The sequence below is a fragment of the Argiope bruennichi genome, chromosome 7 (assembly GCF_947563725.1).
Source record: "Argiope bruennichi chromosome 7, qqArgBrue1.1, whole genome shotgun sequence".
Classification (NCBI taxonomy): Eukaryota; Metazoa; Arthropoda; class Arachnida; order Araneae; family Araneidae; genus Argiope; species Argiope bruennichi.
This window is the reverse complement of record NC_079157.1, coordinates 44077282-44091501: the sequence shown is the minus strand read 5'-3', so window position 1 is coordinate 44091501 and position 14220 is coordinate 44077282. Positions and strand designations below refer to the sequence as shown.

Sequence of the window (14220 nt, the reverse complement as noted above, 5' to 3'; positions counted from 1 at the left end):
TTCTATGCCAATGCCATATAAGACGTTCTCTGACATGATTTATTAGAGCGTAAGCGAGAAAATTTTGAGAAGACCACGCCCGCTGGTTTTAAAAATAATTATATTTGCTGTTGTTACATTGTTTTTTCAAAGGAGGGAAAATTTTGCAAAACATTGACTAGTATTTATGCAGATGATAATAATTTGACTAGATTCCACATTTCCTGTTTTACTTAGACAGAATATTTATATTCATGCTTACAGGTAATACGATTGAGAATACGAAAGAAGACTGAGAAAGCTTGCTCAGTCTTCTTTCGCGGACTCAAGAATATAATTAAAGTTAAATATGCAGTTTTTCATTATTTCGATTTTAGAAATCATTTATATATAAAAACAACTAAAAAACACAAAAGAATTTGTTTCATCTTCCCCACTGTGAGTGAAAAAGTGTCAGATTTTACATTGCAAACGTATACAGAAATTTCAAAATGGCATTTATTCTTGCTAGTTTTATTTTTGAAAGAATTATTCTTATTGTTATTAGAATTATTTACATATTATTTTCATCTTCACAAACAACATTTTAATCTATCAAAAGTAGATTTAAATCGATCGATAACTTTATAATCGATTTTAAAATTAACTTAAGCCTTAGCCAAGTTGATTTATTGAGCAACTATTGTAAACAGATCATAGAAATCTTTTTTGCATTTATTTCTCAGAAATTATCATAAGAGAACATGTTGTAGTTTTGGTTTGAGGTTTTTGAAGCCTCAAAATGCGTCAGCAGCAAATTTTGAAGCCTCAAAGTGCGTATGCGACAAATTGGCGATTTATCGCTTTTGAGGCATCAATTTTTCGCTTTTAGGGTTATTAGAAAATAATGCATGCTTTCTATATTTTATGATATTTCAAAAAACTATATAATGGTATTTTTTTTTTTTTACTGACTTTTTGGCAGTTTTCTGTTACTGGATGCACTAGCAAAAATTGAAAGACTCATTTTTTTCGTTCAATTTTATTATTATTATTATTATTATTGAAATCTGAATTTCTTGGTTTTTATGAGGGGAAATGGAATTAAATGTTAATCCAACATTGAATTTACCATTAAACGAAATAAAGAATCAAGAATTTAATTAACTATAGGGGAACACTGGGTCTCGTCAAGGCCACAGGAATTCTAGAAACAAGGAATCCTTCGGCTCGTTAATCAATGGGATTGTTTTGCTGAGGCCTATGGTGAATACTTTGAATAAAGTCTTCAATTTTACCCACAGTGTCGTTTCGTACCTTTTCATTTGAACACCCCTTGTATTTAAAAGAAATAGCAAAACTAAAAAATCAGCTTTCCAGGCAAAACTACTGTAATCGATATCGCAAATTTTTATATGTTTTGAGAAAAAAATCGTAACTAGAGACATAATTAATGGTATCCTGCCCTCAATTACGGTCCAATTATTAGAGAACTCTTAGAAACAGTGTGCATTATCTGTGGGAGGAAAAAAAAACTTGATAAAATTCCCCGTCACTGACACTAAATAAAATATCTTATTAACCGATTTCGCAAATTTTTACTTCATAGGGAAATCTATGACTTCTAGATGGGTCTTTAAAGATCGCCTGCCACCATTTTTGAGATATTGAAAAATAAAAATCAACAATTAAATCGATGTCGCCAATTTTAGTTGTTAATGAATTCCATCTCATTGAAAACACTGCAAAACAATCGCTTTCATTTATTTTGATATCATACATTTTATCAAAATTTGTCAATCACATTTATACCATTAATATGGTCATGGAAGACACCTAACATCAATAACATTACTTCAGTTATATGTATCAATTTTGATAGTCTGCACCTTATCACAACAAAAAAAGCATAGATAATATAACATAAGTAAAAAAAAGTACAATAATGATAAAGCATTCTAGTTGGTTGTCTATATTTGAAAGCGCCTATATCCTCATTTTGGTGAAGAAAATTGTTGACATCGGTCCTATTGTCAAGACTATGGGCTGTGCCAAATTTTTATATTGCAATATCTGTCAAAATGAAAAGGGAGAATGACTAAAGAACATTAATAACGTAATTAGAGGTCATGAGCTCTAATATATGGCATTTATGTTGCGTTGATCAAATAATTCTATCACAAATTCATTATTACTGGAATATTCTGGAAGATATTGTAATGTGATATAAAATCGAATGAATACAGTGCAGCTTTATCTCAAACTTATATTATAATGCGTACAACATCTTTACTAATTTTACTAGACTTTAAAGATAGCAAATGGATGAAATGATCCTTGATCCGAGCCAATGAAATTCACTCGAAATCGCGCTTCATCAAGACGTAAGAAAGAAAAAAAACAACGGATTTGGCGGTAAACATGACTATATGGTATTATTAAACTGAAAGATGTGCATATCTTTCAACAAAAACTATGCATAAATACAAGACAGACAAAAGTATATGCCAAAAAACACAAAGATGCTTCATTTTTGTGGCCAAGATGCTTAAAAGTATTAAATTTTTGCATCACTCTTTTTATTGTAAGTTCACAAAATTGAAATTAAAGTTAAAAGTGAATTTTAGTGTGCCCCTTGCTGCGCCAACAATGCCAAGTCACCAATAAAGATGGCGGACAAAATAAACATATACTTCCGTGGAACAGTTACTGTTACCATTTCCCGCCGTACAATTAGGACTTTTTACTAATAAGTATTCTTTTTTTTTTTTTTTTTTTTTTTTTTTTTTACAGACTGCCAGCTGCCTTCTACAGATGCCGAAGGCATCTGTAGAAGGCACCGGTTAGAATTTTTTAACTTTAAAAAAAACATCCTACGGCTTCGCTAGCAGCGGGAGTGGGAACCTAGTAGCTTCGCTAGCACATTGAACATAAGGACTGTGTGGATAACAGAAACAGTACATAGCCAAAAGAAAAGTAAGAACGGAGAAAGAAGCAATCGGAACATTCTCCATACAAAATTTCAAACAAACATCCTTTTCACAACTTCATCAACTCGTAAAAAAATATATTCCACTCACCCTTTATCCATTCTGCCGGTTAGATATCAAACCATTCTCAATACAAAATTTCAAACAAGCATCCTTTCCTAACTTCATCAACTCGTAATATATATATATATATATATTTAACTCACCCTTCATACATTCTACAGGTTCGAAATACTGCCGACATAACAAATTATGAAGGGAACCAACCGTTAGAAGACCAAAAGAATTACGAAAACTGCGAAGAATTCCATTGCAGCTGTCTTTTAAAGTGAGAATGCAGACGATTTTTTAAAGCGATACTGACAATTAAAAATTGCAAAAGAATAAATATTTTCTGTTCCTATTCACATTAAAAAAAAAGAAAGAAGAAAATAACTTTCAATTATAAGTTTAACTTCCTTTATTTAATAAACTTTTAATTATAATAAAAAACAAAATTAAAATCTGTAATCGATATTTTTTAAATATTTTTAATTTAACATTTTTCATAATATAGTTGTAGTTTATGTACAACTCAACCATTGCAAAAAGTAGTAAACAAAACAGCATCAGAGTTGCTAGAAGAGCGTTCCAATGGGTTGCCATATTGGCGACAAACACGTTCTTCACTTTATCCAAATTAAATATTATTATTTCCGATTTCGTTAATAATTTGGGAATCCTTTTTAATATATTAATGGTTCGTTACTGCTACTGCCATTCTTTCCTTAACTCATTTTCTCAAAGTATGACAGCATTTATTTTAAAAGTAGTCTAACATTTTAAATTAAAACTTATAAACTTAAAAAAAATTTATTATAAACTTTACGCTATGGAGCCAAAAATTATTCACATTTTCAGTTATATATACTAAAAATTTCAACTAAGCAAAATTAATTGATGATTTGGTTGACATGGGTGATAAATCTAAAGCCTATTATTTTGCTGGGCCAGAATTTTTTCAGCATCATATTTTTCATATAAATAATGTCAAAAATTTCATATAAAATGCCATTATTATTTAATCAGTTCAATAATACAGTATACTCATTCCGATTATGACTTAATAATGTTCACAACCAAGTCTTCTCTGATTGTTTTTCTCGTGTTTTTTTTTCTTTCTGACTCATGATGACGCGCGATTTCGAGTGAATTTTATTGGCTCGGATCAAGGATCATTTCATCCATTTGCTATCTTTAAGGTCTAGTCGCAGTATGTAATCAAAATAAAGCGTTGACAAGTATACATGTCTGATAGAATACAAATTATTGCACGATATATTTTGTAATTAAAAAATCATACTGAAGCAAATAAGTTTTCATTTTTATTAGATAACAAAAATTAAAAATTCAGGGTTGAAAATGCTATTGTTATTGAAAATTTAAGTATTGTCAAAAAAATGCCAAAGAAGTAAACATAAATATTGATGGTGTAGCTAGTACAAAGTTCAGAAAATGTTTTTCAAACAGACGAGTGGGTTTTGAAGTTATAAAATTACTTAAAAAATACAAGAAATTTTTTTGAAACTTATAAATACAAAATAGTTCCCACGAGCCAAAAATTACAGAAATCCTTCATAGTTCTGGCATTTTATTTTTCATGTTGCAATCGTTGTCGAGGAATACTCGGGCATAGAAATTTCTAGAAGACTTCGCACAATTCACGTCTTAATGGTCCTATTGCCAAAATTCCTGTTGATTTTGGAATCTTCCATTTTATTCCCCTTCGCCAAATAGTTGTCACGTTTGTCACCGAGTCCAGGGATTAATGAAGCATTTATCCGAGAAAGTTATTTTCCTTGCGATGGAGTTAACTGCGCTAGGAAGCAACATTACGAATTTGTAACAATATGCGTTGCTATATTATTGTAAATTTGTATTGCATTAAAGCTATGTTGTACACTCTATGTGAAAAACTTTCTCCTGCATTATGAATGCAAAGAATCGAAATCAGCAAATGTTAAACGTTACTTACAAACAGAATAAAAAACAATACATTTTTATTTTAATTAATCAGGAAATTTTCGTTTTGTCATATGCCAATGGGAAAGCTGGTATTTTATTTTACAGTCTTTACTTTTTAAAACATTTTTTATTTAAACATTTGATTCTCCCTGTTTCCTCTTCTTCTACACTAGACTATTTATCATTTTACTAAACTGCTGCTTATAATTTAAAGCATATAATGAGGAATGAAATTTAATGTACATTTCATAATTTCTTTAACTAGATATGGGTTCAGAAACTTTAAAGACTCAAGATAAAGAACTTCTTCCCTTTGAAATTGGTTATATGCCTGAATTTGTCTTGAAAAAAGCGGAAGAAGAGCTGAATGAGACTGCTGAAAGTAAAATAAAAGGAATTCAAGAATTGCGATCTTTATTGCGAAGTACAATTATTTATTATTATTCATCTATATTTATAATAAAGCTCAATGTGTGTGTGTGTGTGTGTGTTGGCTCTCTACAGGCCAGGTCATTTGACATACAGCTATAAAATTTGGTACATGTATACCTTAGAGGTCGGGAATGTGCACCTGGGGTCCCTTTTTTTGAAATTTTAGTTAGAATTTTAATTATTAATTAAAAACTAACTTTCCCGCCAAAAAAATCTTCCATTTTCCCCACCACCAACTTTTCCGCCAAAAAAATCTTCCATTTTCGCCACCGCCAAATGAGTAAGGCTTCCGGGTTTTTTTTTCTCCTAACAGTAATGAGGCTAGGGTTAGTATTTTTCGGTGGATTATTTCCAATGATTCTGTTTATTTTCTTAATGTTTGATGCATTTAAAATTAAACATTGTTAATTAATCGATCCTTCAGATTCATTCTGAAGTACTTTTGAATTAAAATAAAACAGAATAAAGGAAATTAAAAATTTCTAATCCGCATAGCGTTACCCCAACTGGCGTAGAAAAAAAATCACGTATTTGCGTTACTTAACTGGCGTTGAAAATTCACGCATGCGCTTTGTGTTCTGAATTCCGCATTGTGTTGACGAATTATTATCAACAGATGCGGACTGGATTTAAATTTTTTTTAGGTTCGTTGCATGTTTTTGTAATTAAAATGTATTTATGTTAGTTATATATTTTTTGTATATGCTTATAGTTTTAAGTGCATCGTTTTTTAAGTAGTTTTTTTAAAACCTGTTTTAAACCGTCTATTTTAAACGATTCGTTTCATTTTCTTAGTGTTTGATGCAGTTAAAAGTAAACACTGTTAATGAATCGATCTGCTCATGATGAATCTAAGAAAATTTTGTTGACAAATTCTTGAGATAATACGTAAATTGAAAAAGATATTCTTTAGTGCCCATAAAGTTTAAACGCTAAGTGACTCTATTTTCATTAATCAGATTATAAAAAAATTCTTTGTTTCAGTAAAAAATATTATTATATTAATTGCAGATTAATTCTTTCCACTTTAATTTAAAACATAAATTCTACGAGTGCTAACAGAAAATTAGAGAGATACATATTACGTTATGACTGAAGGCCTTTATAATATTATGAGTGAATTATATGACTATCAAAATTTGAAGTTTTAAAATATTTTGATGAAGAAGCTATTAAAGTAGGAATTGCATAAAATATTTAAATATAAAAATTTTAACGAGCATTAAGATTGGCGAACCGGTTGGTAGACAAATTCTTGAGATATTACATAAATTAAGAAAGCTATTTTTTAGTTCCCATAAGGTTTAAATGCTCAGTGACTCTGTTTTCGTTAATCATGTTATTAAAAAAATTAACATTTATTGACGAACACGAACACACTGATATTCACCGTTACTCTGATTAGATGTTATAAAATCTGAATAAACATAAACGTGTAAACAGCTGTGCGCCGGTTTCTATGGCAACACAGCTGGAAAGGGAAAAGAAGTTTCCGAAGAAAATTCACGCATGCGCATTGTTCTGATTGTTGTCATGACAACCACTTTCAACAGATGATTTAAATTATTTTTAGGTTAGTTGCATGTTTTTGTAATTAAATTGTATTTATGTTAGTTATATATTTTTTGTATACGCTTATAGTTTTAAGTACATCGTTTTTTAAGTAGTTTTTTTTAACCTGTTTTCAACCGATTATTTTAAACGATTCGTTTTATTTTCTTAGTGTTTGATGCATTTAAAATGAAACATTGTTAATGAATCGTTCTGGTCATGATGAATCTGATAATATTTTGTTGACAAATTCTTGAAATATTACATAAATTAGGAAAGATATTCTTTAGCGCCCATAAAGTTTAAACGCTCAGTGACTCTATTATCAGTAATCATATTATTAAAAAAATGCTTTGTTTCAATAAAAAATATTATTATATTAATTGCAGAGGAATCATTTACACTTTAATTTAAAGCATAAATTCTACGAGGGGTAACAGAAAATGAGAGAGATACATATCATTTTATGACTGAAGGCCTTTATAATATTATGAGTGAATTATATGACTATCAAAATTTGAAGTTTTAAAATATTTTGCTGAAGAATCTATTAAAGTTGGAATTGCATAAAATATTTAATTATTAAAATTTTAACGAACATTAAGATTGGCGAACCGGCTGGTCGCCAAAGGCGGCTAGTTATGAATAAGAGCAGCAATGGCTTCCATGTATTTGTTAACGACTCTTTAAAATAAATAAAGGAAAATCTAATACGAGTTCGCTTTTTTTATTAATTTCATTCTTGAAATTATTTGTATTAATTATTATCCAGAGTAAAGAAGGGGCAAAAAACATTTCTCATTTTTTTTTCTCGCTCATTCTTTATAGGCTATATTTAATATGCCATAAGACAAACTGGATATTCACTCTAATCGTGGTCGATAGTAAATTTCTAAATCGTTAAATATTTCTAATTTGTAAATAATGTTTGAATCAACAAATGGATACTGAACAAATTAAGTAGTCTATATTTTTATGCAGTCTCATGGTCCTTATAACCATATTTATTGAGATATTTTTAAAACACTACCAGAATAAGAAAAGTCCCACTTTTCTGCATCCAAAACAGGTAAGATATGAAACTTAGAATACCATTAGTGTAAAAGGTGTCAGACAATTCAATGGATTCTTTTAAGAATATCCTCCAATCAAGAGTACATCGAGGAAATGGTGAATGTTGATTGGACCAAAGTAATGACATCGAAAGTTTCGTCATTTAATCAGAAGCAGAAGCGATATGAAAATTCTTTTTTGTATAAAATGTCAGTGTGTCAGAAATATTTTTCTAAATGGGATTAAAAGGGCAAGGAAGACTATATTAAAATTCGAGCTTCATAATTTTTTCAACACTCCAATCATTGCTTAAAACAACAATTTGTTTTTTTATACCATTTAAAATACTTTTTAGGTGTAATTATATATTTATATGAGTACTTAGAAATTAATTATTAAATTAAAATTAAATAGGAGGCATTTTATATATTTATAATGATGAGAGAAAAGTCATGTTTTGCATTAACAAATAATAAATTAATTAATGTGCCTGATTTAATATCAATTTATACCTGACACAGAAAAATTACTATGAAAAAATTGCGTTTTTTGAATAACGCATTTAATAGTGTATTAAAAATTAAGAAATTATTAATCAAAAATATTAGCTGTCAAAATTAAATTGTTAAAGTATAAAATGATATTATAAATGCTCTAATCAAATTGAAATTGAAGTTTGAATTTTAATGAATATTTTGAATTTTTCTAATGGTATTCCTGTAGAGAATTTCTTTGGAAATAAATTTTTAATTTTTGAATAGAAGAATGTCTTTAAAAAAATTTTTAATACTTTTTAATGTTTTTCACTTTAAATACTTTAAAATGTCTCACAATTCCTTATTATAAATATGACAAAAACCTTTAATCATTTTTTTCTCAAACTTATTGCTATTCATATGAAATTCGAATTCAATTAAAAATAATCGTGCAGTTAAAAATGATATATTTAATATTTACAACATATTTGCAGATTCCTTTAGAAAAAAATTCTTTAAAGTATGTCTAAAGTCATAATAATGAGATTATAAAGTACACAAAAAGTTTTTGAAGAATAAACATAAGTTGCATATTACAAAATTTCGGTAATTAAACATAAAAAGTTCGAAAACGCCAAACGATATTCTGGGGATTATATGTGGCGTGAGATTAATTAATTAAAATAAGAAACCAAACGATAAATTACTTGCGACATCGGAAAGCCTTAATTAATTAAAAGTAAATAAACAAACGATAAATTAGTAGCGCCTCCTGAAAGTGGCGTCACTTTATAGAAACGCGGAACATTCATTCTAAATCAGAATCAGAATTTTTATTTATTTATTTATTTATTATTTATTTACTTATTTATTTATTTATTTTTGCAAAATGTTTGTACAAACGTATAAACAAATATCATCTCTAAAATTTTGTTAAATCTGTTTTATTCTTTTCTAATATTTAGAAAACTCGGAAACAAAAGAAGTTCTCCTTCATGATGACGTTTTGGTAGCGTATTTGCGTCGCAGCAAATACAGAGTGAACGGTGCGCATCAACAGATACAAAACTTTATACGTCTGCGAAAGAAAAAAGATAATTTGGCCAATGGTATTCCAGACGCATTTCTTGATTTACCTTCAAGCAAGTTTTTGGCTCTGCTACCTATGAGATGTCAGGATGGATGTTTATTGGCTTTTATACGTTGGGGTAATGAATTTTTGTTTTTATTTTTTTTCCAAATAAAAATTTTAGGAATATTTTACAACAAAATAAAAGAAAAGAAAATACACACAATTTCAAATCATTAGAGTACATTAGAATGTTGTGTTCGAGCTTCCTAACGCATGCGCAGAAGCGCGGAAGGTTTTAGAATCCGTTGCAAACAATGCACAACTATAATATACATAAAGAACCAAATGAAAGTTGACAAATAGTTCTAACAACAAAATGTAACACAGTGGTGGAAGCGATAACTCTAAAACGCAGTAGATAAATGAAATTTAGTACCTGATCTTGTTGTTGAAATTGTAGTTACGTGTCCGAATTCGGTTTCAATTGGCAGAGAAAAAGGCATCGAAAACTCAAACTTGATTTTCATTATACTACAGGAAAAAAATGCGCAAGACTCTGAAAATAAAAACCTGAGCCATTGTAGCATCCTCGAAGGTTCACAAATTTCATGTTCGGTGCCTTCACTAAAGTATAAGCGAGAAAGTTTTGGAAGATTTATTCTCGCAGATTCATTAACCTTAATTTTCTTAATCTCGATAACCAACAATATTGAATACTGCCGGTATCGTACTACAAGAATTTCATTATAGGTTTATTTTAATTGAATATCTCAATTGAGCTATTAAAAGAGCGCAGATACAAATGTTCCTTGTAAGATCTCCAATAATACGAACGATATAAAGGTGATGCAATAGTTCATCCCATAACTCTTTCAGTATCTGTGATGTAATGCTTTGAAAGCTCGCATATATGCATGTTTTAATTTCGTCAACATCAGTTGGTAGCGGGGAACAAACGCATGCTGTTTGATGAAGCCACGGAAAAAAAAAATCAAGAATCGCCATACACGCATCCTTTCTATTCCAACACAAACAATCTCTAAATTAAAGGCAAGTAAAATCGCTTACCTTTGTTTTGTTGGTTGGAACTCTTTTTGTTTACATACTGGTGTTGTTGTCTCCATCTGCAGCTGAAAATCTCAAATTTCTAATTAGTGGCAGGTTCAGTGACTATGACTCATTAACACGGGGAACTTATCTTTAAGAAGATTATTTTAATAGTTACTTGATTATATGTTACATGATTAAGAATATATTTACAAAATTAGAAGAGAATAAAATGCGTTCGTTGGTTGCCGCCAAAACGAGAGGAAGTCACCCCTGGTGGTGAGAAGGGAAAGTTCTTTACAGTTAAAACTGGTTACAGTTAAGGCCTGGCTTCCGACACTCTCCCACCTTTGAGTTTCGTAAAGGACTTTAGAAACTCAAACAAATGAGTCCAGGAGAACATTGGGCTTTAAAAGCCGGCCATAACGGGATCTTCTTGGTTGTCTCACATCTGGAACAGCATGAGAGTCACTAGAGGTAGGTGTGACATCAGGAATCATCGTTGTGGATGGAGAATCACTCTTTGGGAGACATGGGATAGCAGACTTTTCACTTTGGCTGATCTCAAGAGGAAAAAGTCTCTGGATTGGAAGTAGGAAAGACCCAGATTTGGTCTGGACTTCCACGAGAACTTTCTTGTCTTTTCCAAGATATAATTTGATGACTCTTCCCAAAGGCCAATTTATTCGCTTGATGTTACTATCACCGATGAGAACAATGTCTCCTTCTTTAATTTTAGATTCATTACGAATCTTGGAAAATTCTCTAAGATGTCCAAGATATTCGATTCTGAAACGCTTTCTGAGATCTTGACATAATTTTTGCCTGTAGAAGAATCTTTTATTCATTCTCTTAGCATCTATTTGATCTATATCTGGAACTCCTATTTCTTTTACATCTTGCAAAAACATAGCAGGTGTTAATGCTATAAGGTCCTCATTGTCTTCACTTAAGTATGTCAAAGGTCTTGAATTTATAATGCCCTCAGCATCACATAGTACAGTGTACAATTCTTCAAATTGTAAGGAGGCCTTTCCAAGAATTTTTCTTAAGATAGATTTCAACATACCTATAAGCCTTTCCCAAAATCCGCCCCACCATGGGGCTGATGGGGGGTTGAATTTCCATAGGATTTTCTTTACTGAGGCATACTCTTGTATTTTCTCCCAATCAACAGATTTCAGCTCATTAGAAGTACCCACTAAGTTGGTTCCATTATCTGAATAAATTGTAGCTGGTCTTCCTCTTCTAGAAATAAACCTTCGTAAAGCTAGAATAAAACTATCTGTTGATAAACTAGTTACCAGCTCGATGTGGACTGCGCGATAAACTGCGCATGTAAAAAGTACAGCCCAACATTTGCTTTTGTTTTTCAAATATAGTGGTCCGCACAAGTCAACTCCTACTACTTCAAAAACATAAGCATCTCTGACGCGATCTTCGGGTAGTGGAGCACTTGCTACTTCTAATGCCCGAGATGAAAAACATTGGCATATTACACAAGTCCTTATTACTTGACGTATTGTCTTTCTGCTTTTTAAGATCGAATTATTCTCTCTTAAAGTCGACATCAAAATCTGTATCCCAGCATGACTAAGTTCAACATGCTTTTCAAAAATAAGTTTTCCGATAACATCATGCTTTGAAGGCAGCAAAATTGGAAATCTAAATGTCAGTACATCACTTCTTTGAGAAATTTTGGTCTTTACTCTTAATAAACCATGTGAATCCAGGAATGTCTGTAAGTTCAGTTTTTAGTTCCCCAAAAAACATTGACTTTGAACTTGTTTTAAAATGAACTTTTCTGCAGCCTCTACTTCTTCAAAATCTAGAGTACCGCATTTTCTTTCTTTTTTCTGGGTTTTAGCATTTTTATAAAAACGAAAAATCCAAGCCGTGATTCTGGTCATTTTTCAGAAAGAAAATACCTTAGAAAAGTACTCTAATTGCTCTGTCGTGGTGTTAGTGACAGACACAATAGATTTTCTTTTTTCGGAGTTTACGACGTCGAAATCTGGCATAGTTTCCGAAACAGGCAATATTCTATAGGCATTCTCAGCCAATTTGGACCCTTCCAACAAAGAGATTTCACAAGTTCCTCTGCATTGGAACCTCGTGATGGAAGGTCAGCTGGGTTTAATGTTCCACTTATATGCCTCCAGTCTACAGGATTAGTGAGTCTACGGATTACCAGTACCCTGTTGTAAACGAACGTGGCCCAATTCTCATTTCTTTTGATCCAATACAAAGCATTCATAGAGTCAGACCAGTAGAAGATTGGTATGTTCTCAAGTCCAAGTTCGGATATGGTTGCTTTTGCCAATCTAGCTTCAATAGTACAGTACAAAAGTTCTAGGAGTGGAATAGAGATCTTTTTCAAAGGAGCAGCTCTATTTCTAGCTTGTATTAACTGGGACGACGTGCTATCAGCAGATTCAGCTCTCAAGAAGATACATGTAGCGTAGGCACTCTGACTTGCGTCACAAAAAACATGGATGGAAAATCTGGAATCTTCTGCAAAGTCCTCACGTACACATCTTGGTATTTCAAGATCATTCAATTTCGGTAACTTCATCTTCCAGCGTTATCAGCAGAGGGAGTTTAGCATCCCAGGACAGCCCTAATTTCCAGCATTCCTGCAACAAAGATTTGGGTTCTAGAGTCACTGGACAAGAAAATCCTATCAGATCAAAGATTCGATGAACGGTTGACAGGATTTTTCTTTTTGTAATAGGTCCTTTATCTTCTTTCATCAAACTTTTCAAATCTAGAGATATAGTGTCCTTTGGTAAATTCCACAGAAGCCCAAGAACTGGAACCTTTCGGTCTTCTTGCCTTTCTTCAGTTTTGTCTTCAGTAGGAGAATGCCCCCACCCTCGAAGTTCAAATTTGGCAGTAGATAATAGTTCTTGCGATTCCGAAATAAATCTAGCGAGTTCTGCTTTTCTGTTGACGCTGAAAACACAATTATCAACGTAGAAGGACCTCATAAGTTGCTGGGCTGTTTCCTTGAGATGATCTGGGGCGTTTTTTAAATGAAGTTCTAATGTAACTCCTAGAAGGAAAGGACTGGAGGAGATTCCGAACACAACTCTTTTGTGCTGCAGGATCTTGATATTTCTGTCTTTTCTTTTATCCTTCCATAAAAATCTGAGATATGGTCTATCTCGTTCTTGTAATCCAATTTGCAGAAAGGCCTTCTTGATGTCAGATATCACTCCATATTTTCCAACACGAAAGCGATTTATGAGAGATGGAATGAGTTCTACAAGATTTGGTCCCTTTCCGAGGCAGTCATTAATAGAAGGTGTATTCTTTTGTTTAGCTGAACCATCAAAAACGGGTCGAACTTTGGTCGTCGAATTCTCCTTGAAGACAGGATGGTGCGGTAAGAAATGCTGTCCTTCTTTGATTTCTTGCATAGGATCAACTTCTTCAATAATACCCTCACTCTGCCAATCCTGAAAAACATCATCATAATCGGCCAGATTTTCGGCACGTTGTAAGGCTTTAATACAACTGTTAAGTCATCGTTCAGCTGTCTTTCTGCCATCAGGAAGAGGTGGATGATCATCTATCCACGGTAGACTCACAATGTAGCGCCCCTCGTTATCTCGTGTTACACTGCGTTCAAAAT

The 14220-nt window shown here is 31.7% G+C and overlaps 1 protein-coding gene across 7 annotated transcripts in view; it reads left to right on the top strand.

The window, feature by feature from the left end:
- The window catches only part of LOC129974945 (alpha-tocopherol transfer protein-like), a 108335-nt gene that overhangs the window by 77435 nt on the left and 16680 nt on the right, over nucleotides 1–14220 (top strand). For 5 of the 7 annotated variants that reach the window (XM_056087758.1, XM_056087757.1, XM_056087759.1 and 2 more), the window contains 2 exons: nucleotides 5218–5376; nucleotides 9430–9672. In XM_056087758.1, the coding sequence (XP_055943733.1) occupies nucleotides 5220–5376; nucleotides 9430–9672 (400 nt within the window). In that variant the 5' untranslated portion in view covers nucleotides 5218–5219. Of the gene's footprint in view, nucleotides 1–3172; nucleotides 3277–5217; nucleotides 5377–9429; nucleotides 9673–14220 lie in introns of all 7 variants that reach the window. The other 2 variants (XM_056087760.1, XM_056087755.1) reach the window with 1 other exon arrangement.